The sequence below is a fragment of the Silurus aristotelis genome (assembly GCF_946808225.1).
Source record: "Silurus aristotelis genome assembly, chromosome: 29".
Taxonomy (NCBI): Eukaryota; Metazoa; Chordata; class Actinopteri; order Siluriformes; family Siluridae; genus Silurus; species Silurus aristotelis.
Genome location: NC_139602.1, coordinates 8,823,052 through 8,837,713, shown reverse-complemented (window position 1 = coordinate 8,837,713; position 14,662 = coordinate 8,823,052). Strand labels below are relative to the sequence as shown.

Here is a 14,662-nt window from a genome sequence, read left to right as displayed (position 1 = left end):
ATCCTATGAATGACATAAGCCTACATTAATGCTACATAAAGGCGTATATAGAGAAACAGAGTTTACAGTTGCATGGTTAACCCACTCAATGGTCCAACGATGGAATCCACTGGCGTGGGTGAAGGTATGCTGCGTGTTAGTCTTTCTCACGCTGCTGCAAAAGATTTGTAAAATGGATTGCAATTTGTTACATAAATACAATTTTTGAACTCGAATCTGACTCCAATTTGTCAGAAAGATTTATCTTGGTGTTTATGTTGATTCAAAGCACAATTTTAGCTTTTGTCTTTAACCTTTTTATTGCTGTCGCCAAACACTGAGACAGAAAGTAGTGCAAACTCTTCTGTTTTGATCAGTTATGTACTGGAATTTGTAAAATTATAAAAATTAAATAAAAATGGATAGGCCTCCTGGGTGACTCCTAATGACTCCTAAGTAGGCCATGTCTCGACTTACTATAATTGCAAGTTATGACGGGGTCATCTGAAAGCATCTCTATCGTTGCTCAGGAACAAACCCAAAGGCATCTCTTGCTCATTGAACAAATGCACATAGTGCTTTACGCTAAAAGTGTTTATGGAACATTTATGAGTCTCCAGTATCACCAAGTGTCTTTAGAATCGATTTTCCTCTTTCAATTTCATTGTTAATTGTTGCTATAACGAACACTATATCTCTCCACTCTTCAGGGAAGCTGTTCCACTACATTTTGAACTGTGATTGTGGACATTTGTGTTCATCATCTACAAGAGTGTTGGTAAAGGCAGGTTCTAATGTAGGTGAGATAAAGAGGGCTGGGGTGCAGTCAGAATTCACATTCATTCCATAGGTGTTTATTAGGGTTGAGGTCAGGGTTCTATAGCAGGGCACTCAAGAACTTCCCTACGATCCCACCCATGTTAAGCATATCCTCAAGGAGCTGACTTTGTGCACAGGGGCATTGCCATGCTGGAACAGGTTCAGGAGTTCACGTGAACACAAAATCAATACAATTGTGTGCCTCCAATTTTGTGGTAACAGTTTGCAGAAGAAGCACATCTGGTGGTTGGTGTGAAAGAACACTAGAACACTTAAGGATATGATGTAATAGGAAAGTAAATCATCTCATTGGAACTGGGTCGTGTTGATCAGTTTTCTATAATTACACTATACAGTAATCATTTTATACTTGACTCCTGCTGTAGTGCTCCATGATCTTCAATCTCGATAAAACTTAATCTTGAGCTGTCTGGTAAATAAATCAGGAATTCTTTATAAAAACCTCGACACCGCTAATCATCGGTTTTGTATAATAATAAAACCAATGACGGGATGTACATCGGAATGCTGGTGGTGGTGGTTTGGGGTATCAGGCCCGGAGCACGAGAGCATCGGGTCTCCGCAATGAATGGCTGTCAGTGTGCATCAGCATTATCCAGCCTGTGATTATCATGCATCTGCTCTCCCCGCCGGTTATAGCCTTAATTAAAGAAGTGGGTTAGAACCTTAACCCTTGCGGGTCGGTGCTCGGTGAGAGAGAACACAGCTGCTCCGCTCTCTGATTACAGACAAGGCTGGTGGTTTGTAAGTGAGGCATGGCCAATTTCCAAATTTGTTCGAGGATCTGCTTATGAAATCACCTTGATCCTATGATGTGGTTATTTAATATAGAAAAACGCAGTATAAAGGAGAGATGCACTACAGACAGGAATCTCATACAGCGAGAATGCTGGCATTGTTAAAGCAAGAAACCCAATGAACACAATTTAAAAAGTCTCCTTTCACTGTAGCCACAGCTGCACTACCCACTTACATTATCTCTAGCAGAAGCATCGATATTGATCTCATCAAATGTGTCACGATGTCCAGCTTTTCTTAAAAAGTCCGTCTTGTAAATGTGTAAAAGTGTATCTGCGACCAAAATCGATTTCTTCTCCTCTTAACCTCTTAAAAAATGCAGATGTTGTTGGGCAGCTTCTAGAGGGCCTTAGTGTTGCAAACTCTCCATCTTGTAAATGTCCTTTTAAGTGCATCTGCGACCAAATAGATTTCTTCTTCTCTTAAATCCACAGAAACATATTTGAGCTTGTGCAGTTTGCAGCAGATGCGGTGCGCTCTCTGACCGTCCAATCAAAAGATGTAAGAATGCTAACGTTGTTAGACGCCTTCTAGATGGCCTCTGTGAAACTCCAATGCATACGCTCCTTGCAACTGTGCACCTGAGCGAAACGCTATAAAATGACGACAATAGATTATTGAGAATAATTTAAGAAATATTCATGAACTCAAATATATTAAAATGTAAGTTAATGATTCTGATAGAGTTTAGACCAGCAGACACGGCCTTGCTGACCCTGACGGCCCTCCACTGGTATTCCAAATATCAAATCTTCACAAGCACACTGTAAAACCTAGTGGAACATCTTCCCAGAAGACTGGAGGATATTATACAGTAACAGCAAATAAAGGAGGCCAAAAAGCACAAACCGATCTTACAGTGAGGTGTCCACAAACATTTGCACCATTAAATCTGTACTGGGGAATCGCATGTGACATAGAAAGATGTGGAAAATGTTAACAATTAAACAGCATGTCTTAAAAATAAAAGCGAGGGTCATCTCCTCCAGGCTCGGTGAAGCAGAAGCAGACCGTGTTTATATCCGGACAGACAGCCGAGTAGCATCCTGAGGAAAAAGAAATAGAAAATCATCTAAAATAGCTTCATGTTCCTGTCACTTTTGGTCTTTAAGGCTGAAAAATCCATTAGCTCATTGGGAGGGCTAGTGGCTATTTTAAGCTGCCCTCTTTTCCCTGCTTTGCTCAGAGGTGAGCCAGCAAAAGAGAACGTTTAAGGACTTTTTAGTGGCGCAAACTAGAAATAGAAATGCTGTAAACATTTGCAAAGAAAAAAAATAAAATAACGCAACAATAGGGACAGTTGACTTTTCCAGCCATAGGTTTGTCTTCTCCAGACATTTCTCACAAAGTCGGCACAAAATTCATGTTCCAGTATGATGCCAGTGCCCCTGTGCACAAAGCCGGCTCCATGAAGATGTGCTTAAAATTTGTTGGATGTGTGTGGATAATCTGCTATAAAACAGTGACCACACCCCTATTGCACACCTTCAGGATGAATTCCAATGCTGACTGCATCCTGGGCCTCCTCATCTACATCGGTTCCTGACTTTACTTTACGGCCTTGTGGCTGAATGAATCTCACACAAATCTCCACAAGCACACTCGAAGATCTAGTAGAACAGATCTTCAGACGAGTGGAGTGCAAACCTCACATGTAAATCATATGATCATGAGTGCACAAACTTTTGTCTATATACCGTACATATACAGGTTTACTCAATTAGTAGTGCTCCGAAACGAGGGTTTTTAAAAATATTGGCACCCCTAAATAATGCACTAGATATCCAAACGTGTGTGGACACCTGATCATTGAGACACAAGAAGAGCATTAGCGAGGTCAGAGGGAGAAGGTTAGCGTTCTGGTGCATCCCAAAGCTGTTCAGTGGGGTTGAGGAGGTGCAGGACACTCAAGTTCTTCCACTCCAACCTGTTCGATTGGATCAATCCGGTGAAATGATCGCTCCCGGCAAATCTCCAAACGTACTACAACTTCTTTTACATGACCTACTTTTCCAACCATCACTTCAAACCCCACCATGAACAAAGTGCACCTTCCTAAAACTGCACTTTCATACCAGAGGAAGTTCCTAATGAGGGAAGCTGATCAAACCAGTCGAACTCATTGTGTCCTCCGAGACGAGGAGTCTGAACAAAGATGACACGATGACAGCGACGCCTCAGGGGGATACTGGAGCCCTGCTCGTACCTGTCTCTTCTCATCAGCAGGTCGCTCCGGCTCGTCCTCCTTTCCTCAGCACTCACGCAGACACACACTCCAGACATGGCTTCGAGCTGATGTTTTACAAAGCAGGAATTACATTCGCAATTAAAAACGAACCTTTAATTAAGATGAGCGTTCCTAAAGCCATATAATGTCTATTTCAACCAAAATGACATAAGAATGCATAAAATTGTCCAATGTCTGCCACTATAACAATGCTTTTTGATATCACCCTTATAAATGTTTACAAAGGGTCTATGTAGCGTTCTGCACACTCATCTAAAGAAGAAGAAAATTGCATAAAATCAGTGTATTGAGATGTTTTTTTTCACTAGAGTTAGCAGACACCTGACCAGAAGATCGGGATGTGCTTTCTGAACACACATTCACACGTCTAGTTCTCATTTGCTGTCGTAATAACCTGCACTCATCTGGAAAGATGTTTGATTTTCGGTTGTGTTGGTGGAGATTTGTGCTCATTCAGCCACAAGGGGCGTAGGTGAGGTGAAAGAGAGCGGGTTGAGGTCAGAGCTTTATAGCAGGAGATCCTCCATTCCAACCCCTGTAAAGCAGATCTTCATGGAGCTGGTTTTGTGCATCGTCATGCTGGAACAGGTTTGGGGACTTCTAGATCAAGTAAAGGCAAAATTTCATGCTCCTGCATCCAGAAAACTTATAGATAATTGTGTACTTTGTACAAAATACTCTTGCTCATGTAATTTTTTCAAATATAAATTACGACTCTTTGGACTGACATCATTGACAAACAGCTTCTATTGAGAATTCTGTCTCATGTAACATTAACATCAACTTTATGTTTATGTGCATGTAGCGTTATGCGCATTGTAAGACTGATTAACTTATAAATATTGCTTACATAAGACCTTGAACATACAGTTTGGTCGATTGTTGGACACAAAATTTGTGAAATGTGTCTAATTTTCAGTATGGTGAATAAGCACCAGGTATTTCGGCTGCTCCCTTTAGGGGGCGCCACAGCGGATCATCCGTCTCTATTTCCCCGTCCTCTAAATCTGCCTCTTGCAAACCAGCTACTTGAATGTCTTTCCTCATCACATCCATCCTTGGTCTTTCTCTTTTTCTCCTTCCTGGTGGCTCCATCCTCAGCATTCTCCTACTGATATACCCCATGTCCCTCCTCTGCACATGTCCAAACCATCTCAACCACACCTCGTCTCCAAAACGTCCTACATGCCCTGTCCCTCTAATAAACTCGTTTCTAATCCTGTCCATCGTCGTCACTCCCAACGAACATCTCAACATCTTCAGCTCTGCTACCTCCAGCGCCTCCTCCTGTCTTTTACTCACTGCCACTGTCTCTAAACCATACAACATCTCAGGTCTCACCCCAGTCCTCTAAACTTTCCCTTTCACTCTCACAGATACTCTTCTATCACAAATCAAATACGGTGAATGAGTCCACAAACGTTTGACCACACAGTGCATAAAACACCTGCAAAACAAGGCGTTTAAAAGTGTTGGCACCCCAATATTAAATAAATTTAAAACTATAATAAAAATGGTGTGAATGCATGTGTACTTGGTCCCTTTTTGCTCTTATTATAAGTTACGAATTGTTGAACATTAATAGTTGAACTGCAGAACTCAAGTGTTTCACCTACTGCTTTTGTGAAATGTGGACGCTAAAGTGTCCCCCAGTCTGAATTCAAAACTAAAGAAATAAATTTAAAATCCTGAGATTTTCACATCTTTTAAAAAAAATCAAAATAAAAAAAAAAAGAACGAAAATTGTCCAATACCGTGAAAACATACTAAAATTTAATCAACCGTAAAAGCCAGAAGAACTTCTGACGGAAATGCACGAGAAGGAATAAAAGGAGAAATAGCACGATATATTTAAAACTCAAAAGACCTACACATTTTTTGCAGTTTTTTTACCAAATTTTATCCCCCGGTCTATAAAAAAAGTCGTACACGTCCCAAAAAAATAGATTATCAGAATACAGTTTATGGAAGAAGCTACGAAAGCTGAGTGACTAAAGTACAAAAACAAACAGTCACAGGTCAGGGGTCAGGTCCTTGCTGACGTGGTGGAGAATTACATACGGGTTATGAACGTTGCTTTTAAAATCTCGGACGACAAACAGCCTGGAGAATGAAATATTTCATTTACAACATCTGCATCATGTGTTCATGCTGATGCAGTGAATCAAATGATTTAAATACAAAATAAAAAAAAACCTGAAAGGTGATGAAAAAAAAAAAAAGAGAATCCTTCATAAAGTTGGTTTTATAGTTCAAAAAACACAGTGAAAAATATTAGATCAAATTATGAGTCTGAGTTTCTCCTAAAAAATTCTCCGATTTCTTGCCTTTGTGTGATTTCTTCATATTAAGTCCTTTAATACCGAGTGGTTGGTGAGTGATGCGTTCGGCTCCTCTGGTTCAGAAATGCGAAATACGCTGTGTGGATATAGTTTGGAATTGGACAGACGAGATCATGCTCAGCGTTCCTGAGGAATACTGAATTAAACGAGTCCGACTCAGAAATGAAAAAGTTTCTCCTCAGACGTTTGGGAATCAAAAAGACGACGACTCGGTGTTTGTTTGTTTTGTTTTGTTTTTGCTTTATGTATCCTTCAAGTTCAGCAGCTGCTCAGTAGATTCGATCGCTGAGGATGGAAAGAGGCTTCCGTACGGGCCGATGTTTCTTCATTACAGAGTGCTGCAGGGAAAGAACAGACAGAAACGTGTGTAAAAGGTGTTTATTTGTCACATTTGGAAGGTAGTCTCCGGTTTTATCGCTGTCTAGCAAAGCCGGGGTCACGTGATGATCGATTTTATTAACGATCAGCAACCTAGCGAAAGTTTACAACCCGTAAGGAGGCTGTCTGGCATTACACTGGAATCGTGCTGCCATCTTCTGGACATAGTGGGAAAATATTCATTATAATCAAGCCGCCCCAAAATCGCTTATATTTTCTTCTGAAGATCTGCCTAGGAGACCCAAACGTGCTCCAGTATGACAATACACCTGTGCACAAAGCCAGCTCCATGAAGATCTGCTTCACATGGAGTGGAAGATCCAGGCCTCCTCATTGGAATGAGATTGAGATGTGTGTAAAAACAAAAAAAAAACAAACAAAAAAAAAAACACAAGGTACATATTAATCTGATGCTCAGGTGTCCACAAACTTTTTCTGGATTTGTGTCTTTATTTTGTCCTTTGTATTCAATTATATACATCAAGGTCCATTTTATGGCTTTGATACTTACTGTGATGATTTGAGCCCAAAAACATGAATCTGATTATCGCAGTTCTTTTTATTTGGAAACTAAATGTCGTTATAATTTCGACTGGTTAAGGCAAAGCGGAGATAATGTACCTGGTTCCAAGGGGCTGTAGTGTGACGACACTACAGGAGCGCACAGTTGGATTTCTTCTTCGCTTTCTTCTTTTCCACTGGCGTTTTTCTATTGATCTGTCTGACCAAGTCGTAGAAGATCTACGGAAAGAGGAAACGACACCGGCATGATAACGCTTCAAGCGGATTAAACAAATTAGATGTCGAGTAACGGCTGGTTAAAAGGAGGGGTTCGTAAGGGTTACGTTAAATCGCTATAAGCATTGAGCCGTGCCTTATTCAAACACGAGTCAAGGACATTTGAAAATAAATAAACTGGAAGAAATAAAAGGAGCAATTCTGTCAATACAATTTTGTGGCATTGTTAGAAGCATTCATTAAATCTAAACTGGACAAAAGTATTGGGACACCTGACTTTTCCAGCCATACGTAGTTCTTCCGCAAACTGTTACCACAAACGTGGGGGCGCTCAAGCGCATGAATGCAGTAGCATTACATTTTCCATTTGCTTGAACTAGGAGACACAAACCATGACCATGCCCATGTGCACAATGCCAGCTCCATGAACATGGGTTTGGAAGTGTGTCAAAGATCGTGAGTGGAACGCTCTAGGGCTCTGACCTCAAGTCTATTGGGATGAACTGGAATGCTGACCGCACCCCAGGTTTCCTCACCTCAACTACATCGGTACTTGACTTTACGAAGCACACTTTTGGATGAATAAGCAGAAATCTCCAAAAAAAATCTAGTGGAACATCTTCCTGGAAAAGTGGAGGTTATTCTAAAAGCAAATGAGGATTTATGTGGAATGGGATGTTTAATAAATCTTATAGTCAGGTGTCCACAAACTTTTGTCCATGTAGTGTATGCGGCCTAAGCCAGATGCCATCAAAACGGAAAATGTTCAATATAACAGCAATAGACAACAGGCCTTCGTGTACATTTATGACACCATTTCTTTAAAAAAGAAATAGCGGCCCCTGGTGGCGAAATATACATTGTGTTCGCCATGTGACTAAGATTAATTGAGTTGTATTCAGCTCTATAGTCATTCGTTGTTGTCGCTTAATAAACCATATACTGTAGATATTTTCACCAACTAATATGATGCATGTTGCTAGTTTTTTTTTTATGTAGTGGTCATAAAAGGCAATTCGCTGAGGGATTCGTGGCTGTTTATGTGAGAAATGGAAATGAAATTTGATTGAAAAGTAACGTTCAGTCCAGTCGTACAGCTACATCCTGTCTAATCACGAAAGTTCTTATTGCATCCTCACACACAAAATTCCAGGCCCTCATACGCCTGATGTTTATGTGCCCGTCTTCAAAATAAAATAATGAATAAATTTGGTCAACACGTCACATAACAGTCTGTTCTCATGAAGAGCTTGTGAACGTGAGCTCCAGTGCTTACGTCGAGGACGTTGATTTTCGATTTTGCTGACGACTCTAAAAAGGCGCACTGGTTCCACTGACGAGCCAGATTCTGTCCCTGCTCCTTTCCCACCACTCGCTCATCCTCCAGGTCGCATTTATTACCCACCAGGATCATCGGCACCTGGGGGGAGAAAAGAAAAAGACACACACAAATTAAACCTAATGCATTAACCTAATGCATTATCCGTAGATCTTTTCATCCAATATAAAAGTGGGAATGAACGTTTCCTTCCACAGATTGATACGTCATGGTGTGATCTTTGCAGGAAGGGAAAAAAAAAGTGCTGACGTAGCAAAATTCTGTTTCAACACATAAAAAAATAAATATATAAAAGATAAAAAAATTAATAAAACTGTCACTGCAAACATGATAAAATTGTATATTTTAACAGCATTAGATCATGTTGCCGCCTGTATTCTAGGCAGGTCTCAAAAAAAAAAAAGTTTTGCCTGCTGAAAGCTTTACTTCTCCCAGCTGAATGTCCTGTTGAAGGGAGTAAAATTAAAGGGAGTTGTACGTGTAATGCGGCAGGTGTGAGCCGAGCTGTGCAGATAAAGAAACGCATCTTTCCAGCGCTGTATATACGCAGGATATAATCTACTTCAAGTATAATACGGATACGCCATTTTCTAAGTACGGGGCGATTCTTTGACAAAAAGTGCCACATGAAGGTGCTGCTACTACGGCTCTGAAACACGTGAACAGAGCGTTTCTTTCCCCCTTACTTAAAGAGTCCTGGCCATATTTGGACAACGCTGCATGTGAGAGTATTTCAAATCCAAACAGTCAGGAAGCACAGTGCAGTTCCCCGGGGAGACAAACGGAGCCAGATCAGCGAGTGCAGTTTAGGATTTTCTCCCTCTCCCTCTCCCTCTCCCTCTCCCTCTCTCTCACACACACACACACACACACACACACACACACACACACACACACACACACACACACACACACACACACACACACACACACACACACACACACACACACACACACACACACACACACACACACACACACACACACACACACACACACACACACACACACACACACACACACACACACACGTCCCCACTTTAACCCAGGATTCCATCTACCATCAGATTTATACTTGTGATCTTTTTTTTTTTCAACTTAATTATTTTGTCATTTTCTACAGCCTTTGCAAAAATTCTTTCAAGTACACACAGAAATTTGGCCCACTCTTGAACAATTTCCACAAACTCCACACTGGTGAACTGGTGCCACAGTGCTAGCTCTAGAGGTAAGGAAGGCCAATCAGAACAACCTGCAGCATGGCCAACTGCTCCGGCGTGCCACTTTATCCTGCGCTCGTCCTACATTCCCAACACACATGTCCAAAAAAGGCTTCCTTTAACTCACATGGTCTGAGGACGAGTGAAGGCGGTGGGGTTCGGCTCACTCGTTCTACAGGCCACGATTTTTTCACATTCTGATTAAAAGGAGCTATTGGGGCAGATTCTAGAGATTCAATAAGACAACCACAGGATGTATCCTGGAGAGCTCACTTACGTCTTCCGTATCCTTTACTCGTAGGATCTGTTCTCGGAGATCCTGCAGGTCATTAAACGTGGACTGTGCAGTGATGGAGTAGACGAGAGCAAAGCCCTGGCCGTTTTTCATGTACAGGTCTCTCATTGCCGTGAACTGCTCCTGTTACAGGGAAAAGATGAAGGAGTGATGAGCGCTCTGTAAAATAATATGTATGTATGTGTGTGTGTGTGTGTGTGTGTGTGTGTGTGTGTGTGTGTGTGTGTGATATAAACAATGTAACTACACATAATTCACGGTTCTGAATTGTAAAAAAATAAGTGTATATTTAATGTATGTGTATATACACATTTTGTACACACACACACACACACACACAAACACACACACATACACACAAATTAATTGGCATATGCCCTCATCCAGACCAATCCAGACAATAATCTCATTCACACAACTGAGCAGTTTAGGATTAAAGGCCTTGCTAAAGCACCAACCAGTGGTGGTGGGATTTGAACTCACGACTTTCTGATCAGAGGTGTCTTAAATCACCACCAGTTTACCAGACTGTTAACCAGTTAACCTCCACTCTTCTGGGATGATGATCCAACAGATTTTGGAGTGTACTTATAGTGAGCTACAAGGGTGTTAGTAAAGTCAGGTAGTGATGTAGATGAGGTGAGGAGGCCTGGGGTGCAGTCAGCATTCAAATTCATCCCAAAGGTGTTCAGTAGGGTTTAAGTTTAGAGCTCTATAGCCGGAGATCTTCCACTCCAACCCACGTAAAGCAGATCTTCATGGAGCTGGCTTTGTGCAAAGGAGCATTGTTATACTGAAACGGGTCTCGTTCTCTTAGTTCAAGTGAAGGAAATAATATGAATACTTTTATCTATACTCCAAAATCTAGTGGAACATCTTCCCAAAAGAGTGGAGCTTATTAGAAGTCATTTGTATTTTTTCTTTCGCTGCTGTAACGTGGAAATTTACCCACTCGTGGGATGAATAAAGTTCTTCTTATCTTACGTCAAAAAAAAAATGATGTTGGCTGCATTTTTCTCAGATGAGACACGTGAGCCTTCGCCTTCTCTGATGAGATAACGTGATAAATATTCTGGTAAATACTACCCATTATATTGATCTCTACTCTAAATGCTGTTTTTATTTACAGAACAATGTATAAAGATAAGACTCTTAAATGTCTCTCCCTTTCCATACCGTGCCTGATAAATCATCAGTCCTCCTCCTAAGGGTGTCAGGTTTAATACAGAGCTGCTATTTACAATATTTGCACATTTTCCCCATTTCCTGTACTAATGTCAAGTCAGTCAACATCTACCCCGTGTGGTTTGGAGTCAGTACTCCGTGCTAACCACATCCGGCACGTGCATAACTGCCTCTGCCATTTGTATTGAGGGAAATCAAGAAGCTCAGCACCACTTACTGTGCCGGCGGTGTCCAGAATCTCGAGCATACACTGCTGCCCGTCCACTTCCACTTGCTGAAAGGAGAAGAGAGGAGAAATTTACGAATATGTCAGAGCTGCGATAATAAGGGCTGATCAAACCAGGAGTATAATCTACCTTTCTGTACGAGTCTTCGATTGTGGGATCGTACTTCTCCACGAAGATGCCCTGGACAAACTGTACTGTCTGTAAAAACAAAAAAAGAGAGCGACTAACATTCATCTTCATACAACTGAGCAGCTATAGGGGTTAAGGGCTTTGCTCAGGGGCCCGGAAGTGACAATGGGATTTGAACCCATGACCTTCCAATCAAAAGTCCAATGCCTTAACCACTAAGCTATCACCTCCAACATAATCAATCAGAACATTATTACAAAAACACAAACCAGCTTTCAATACAGAAACCCAGCAACTATAAAAAAAAAAAAAAAAAAAAAATGCAAATAAATACGCTCACGTGTGTGGCATTACGGAAAGTCTAATTGGTGTGGTGAAGTAGATTTAACGTTCCCACTGAATGTCGACCGAAAGTGGATTTTTTGCCACTTGCCAATTATAAATAGTAGTAAACTTTATTACAAAAAATTTATATATAAATAATACAATAAAATAAATAAAACAAATCAAAAAAATATACTGAATCATGGAAATGTGCTAAATGAAATTACAATGTATTTATTAATGATATTAAGAAATGTTGAGGAAAATAAAAGAAACAGTAAAAAAAAAAAAAAGTTGATAAAAAAATAAAAATAAAAAAAACAGCATATGGCACCCAGGATTCAACTCTACAGGTTGCTCTCGCATTGCATTGCGCGACCCGGAAAAACTACCGCTTCGGATTTTTTGGCCGATAGTTCCAGTTACCAGTTTCCACCCTGAAGTTTCAACAGGACATCATTTATTTCTTTCACATAACAGCAACTCGCCATCAAATACAATATATATATATATATATATATATATATATATATATATATATATATATATATATATATATATATATATATATACAGTATTTCTCAATTTTACATCCAAAGAGTAATAATAAAGAAACCAAAAGAAAAAAGAAACCGTCCACAACGACGACTTGAAGCTTTTATTGTCGCAAAGCACTGACACTCCTTATATTCATCTAAAAATTCCGAAAAGAACCGCACGGCATAGAGTCTACTCACCAGTGCGGACTTGCCCACACCTCCAGAGCCCAACACCACAAGCTTGTATTCACGCATGGCAGGATCACGTCACCGATCAGCTCAGCGTTCTGGAAGAGGCGAAATACAGAGAAGACTGGGATCAGGAAACGTACGAGTGTGTGTGTGTGTGTGTGTGTGTGTGTGTGTGATCACAGTGGGATCATCCTGGAGCAGAGCCCATGGGTGGGGAAGCATATAAGCGTGACATCACAAACACAAAGCAGCTGTGGATATGGAGAAAGAGAGAGAGGGAAAGAGTGTGAGATAGAGAGACATGTGGAGGGGTCCTGTCTCTATGACATCACTTCATTAACAGCTCATAGCAGCTTGTAAGACGCTGGAACACCTACCGCGACGGCTCAGAGTTCTGGACGAATTATTGTTTTTTCACTCAGGTACATAACGGGGAAGTAAATAAAAGTCAAACAAAAGCTATTTTAACAATTAACATCAGGGCTTGATATGCATCCCACACACTTTTTTTTAATAAAAAAAATAAATAAAAATTAACGTGGAAAAAAAAGACAAAAACAAAACAAAACAAAAAATCTAGTTGCTGAGGAAAAAAAAAAATCAATTAAATAAATTAATAAAATAAAATAAAAAAACGTCACTAACTGCATTAACATTTTATTCTTTTATTTGTATTAAGAACAAAAACAGAGACAATGTTCTGTCTGAAAAAATATAATAACATTTTAATTTAATAAAAAAATTCTATAATAATTATTTAAAAAAATATTTAAAAAAACTACATCAGCACTTTTAAGAGCAGGTCAATATTTTATAAAAAAAAAAATTAATTCATTAATTAATTTCCTATGTTTCCTCCTCATTCATGCTGCTTAAATGACTAATTCTTTTCTAACTTTATTTGGATTTTGTAATTGATTTTATTAGTTGTCTAAAATATGTAACTGTAAGAAATGGACTACAGTATTATTCGATACAAGCGGAATATAAATCAGACTTACTCTCTCGCTCGCACCCGTTAAGTGAAAAATACTTTTTCCATGTAAGGCTGGAGACCAGGGAGCGGCCGTCTGTTTCGAGGCTCCCTTTAGGGAGCGCCAAATCACAACAGCGAGCCTCTCCAACACTCCTGTTTCCCTTCCAATCGCTCATTTTAATAGCCTTTATATTGATTTACTGTGTTAGTGCACGCTGAATAAAGGTGATACACTGTATAGACAAATATTTGTAGATCATAAGATTGGTATGTGCATCCTGTTTCACTATTTAGTCTCCATTTGCTCTTAGAATATCCCCCACTCTTCTGGGAAGATGTTGCACTAGATTTTGTGGAGATTTGTGCTCATTCAGTTACAATGGTGTAAGTAAAGTCAGGTACTGATGGAGGTGAGGTGAGGAGGTCTGGGGGTGCGGTCCGCGTTCACATTCGTCCCAAAGGTGTTCAATAGGGTTGAGGTCTATAGCAGGACATCTTCCACTCCAACCAATGTAAAGCAGATGTTCACGGAGCTGGCTTTGTGCACCGGTGCATTGTCACGCTGAAACTACACCCAAAGACATCCAATACACTTGTGTATCCAACTTTGCGGTGAGTTTTGAAGCAGGAAGAGTGCGTGCTGGAGTCGTGCCTTCGCAGACGTCCAAATCAAACAGATTTTGTTTTAAACTGATTTTGAGTTTCCGAAAAAAAATAAAATCTTGGCCCCGAATTTAAAACGACTTTCCAAATACAATAGAAATCCCAGATCGACCAGCAAACTTCAAACGTGCTCAGGGAAAAATCGTCAGTTTTGCTGAAGGGAGACCTCGTGCATACGAAGACCACCTCGAAGCGTCCTTATGCTTGTTCATTTCTTTCTTCAGCGCATTTTTTTCTGGTTCTTCTCAAG

The 14,662-nt window shown here is 40.2% G+C and overlaps 1 protein-coding gene across 3 annotated transcripts in view; it reads right to left on the bottom strand.

The window, feature by feature from the left end:
* Window positions 1-1,650: 1,650 nt before the first annotated feature.
* Window positions 1,651-14,662, bottom strand: part of rap1ab (RAP1A, member of RAS oncogene family b) — a 14,689-nt gene continuing 1,677 nt past the window's right edge. The window contains exons 2-8 of one of the 3 annotated variants that reach the window (XM_083535419.1): window positions 12,780-12,868; window positions 11,719-11,787; window positions 11,580-11,636; window positions 10,160-10,300; window positions 8,600-8,743; window positions 7,207-7,326; window positions 1,651-2,663 (exon numbers count right to left, since the gene is read on the bottom strand). In XM_083535419.1, coding sequence (XP_083391545.1) covers window positions 7,237-7,326; window positions 8,600-8,743; window positions 10,160-10,300; window positions 11,580-11,636; window positions 11,719-11,787; window positions 12,780-12,836 — 558 coding nt within the window. In that variant the 5' untranslated portion in view covers window positions 12,837-12,868 and the 3' untranslated portion in view covers window positions 1,651-2,663; window positions 7,207-7,236. Of the gene's footprint in view, window positions 2,664-5,616; window positions 6,546-7,206; window positions 8,201-8,548; window positions 8,744-10,159; window positions 10,301-11,579; window positions 11,637-11,718; window positions 11,788-12,779; window positions 12,869-14,662 lie in introns of those variants that run through there. The other 2 variants (XR_014532470.1, XM_083535418.1) reach the window with 2 other exon arrangements.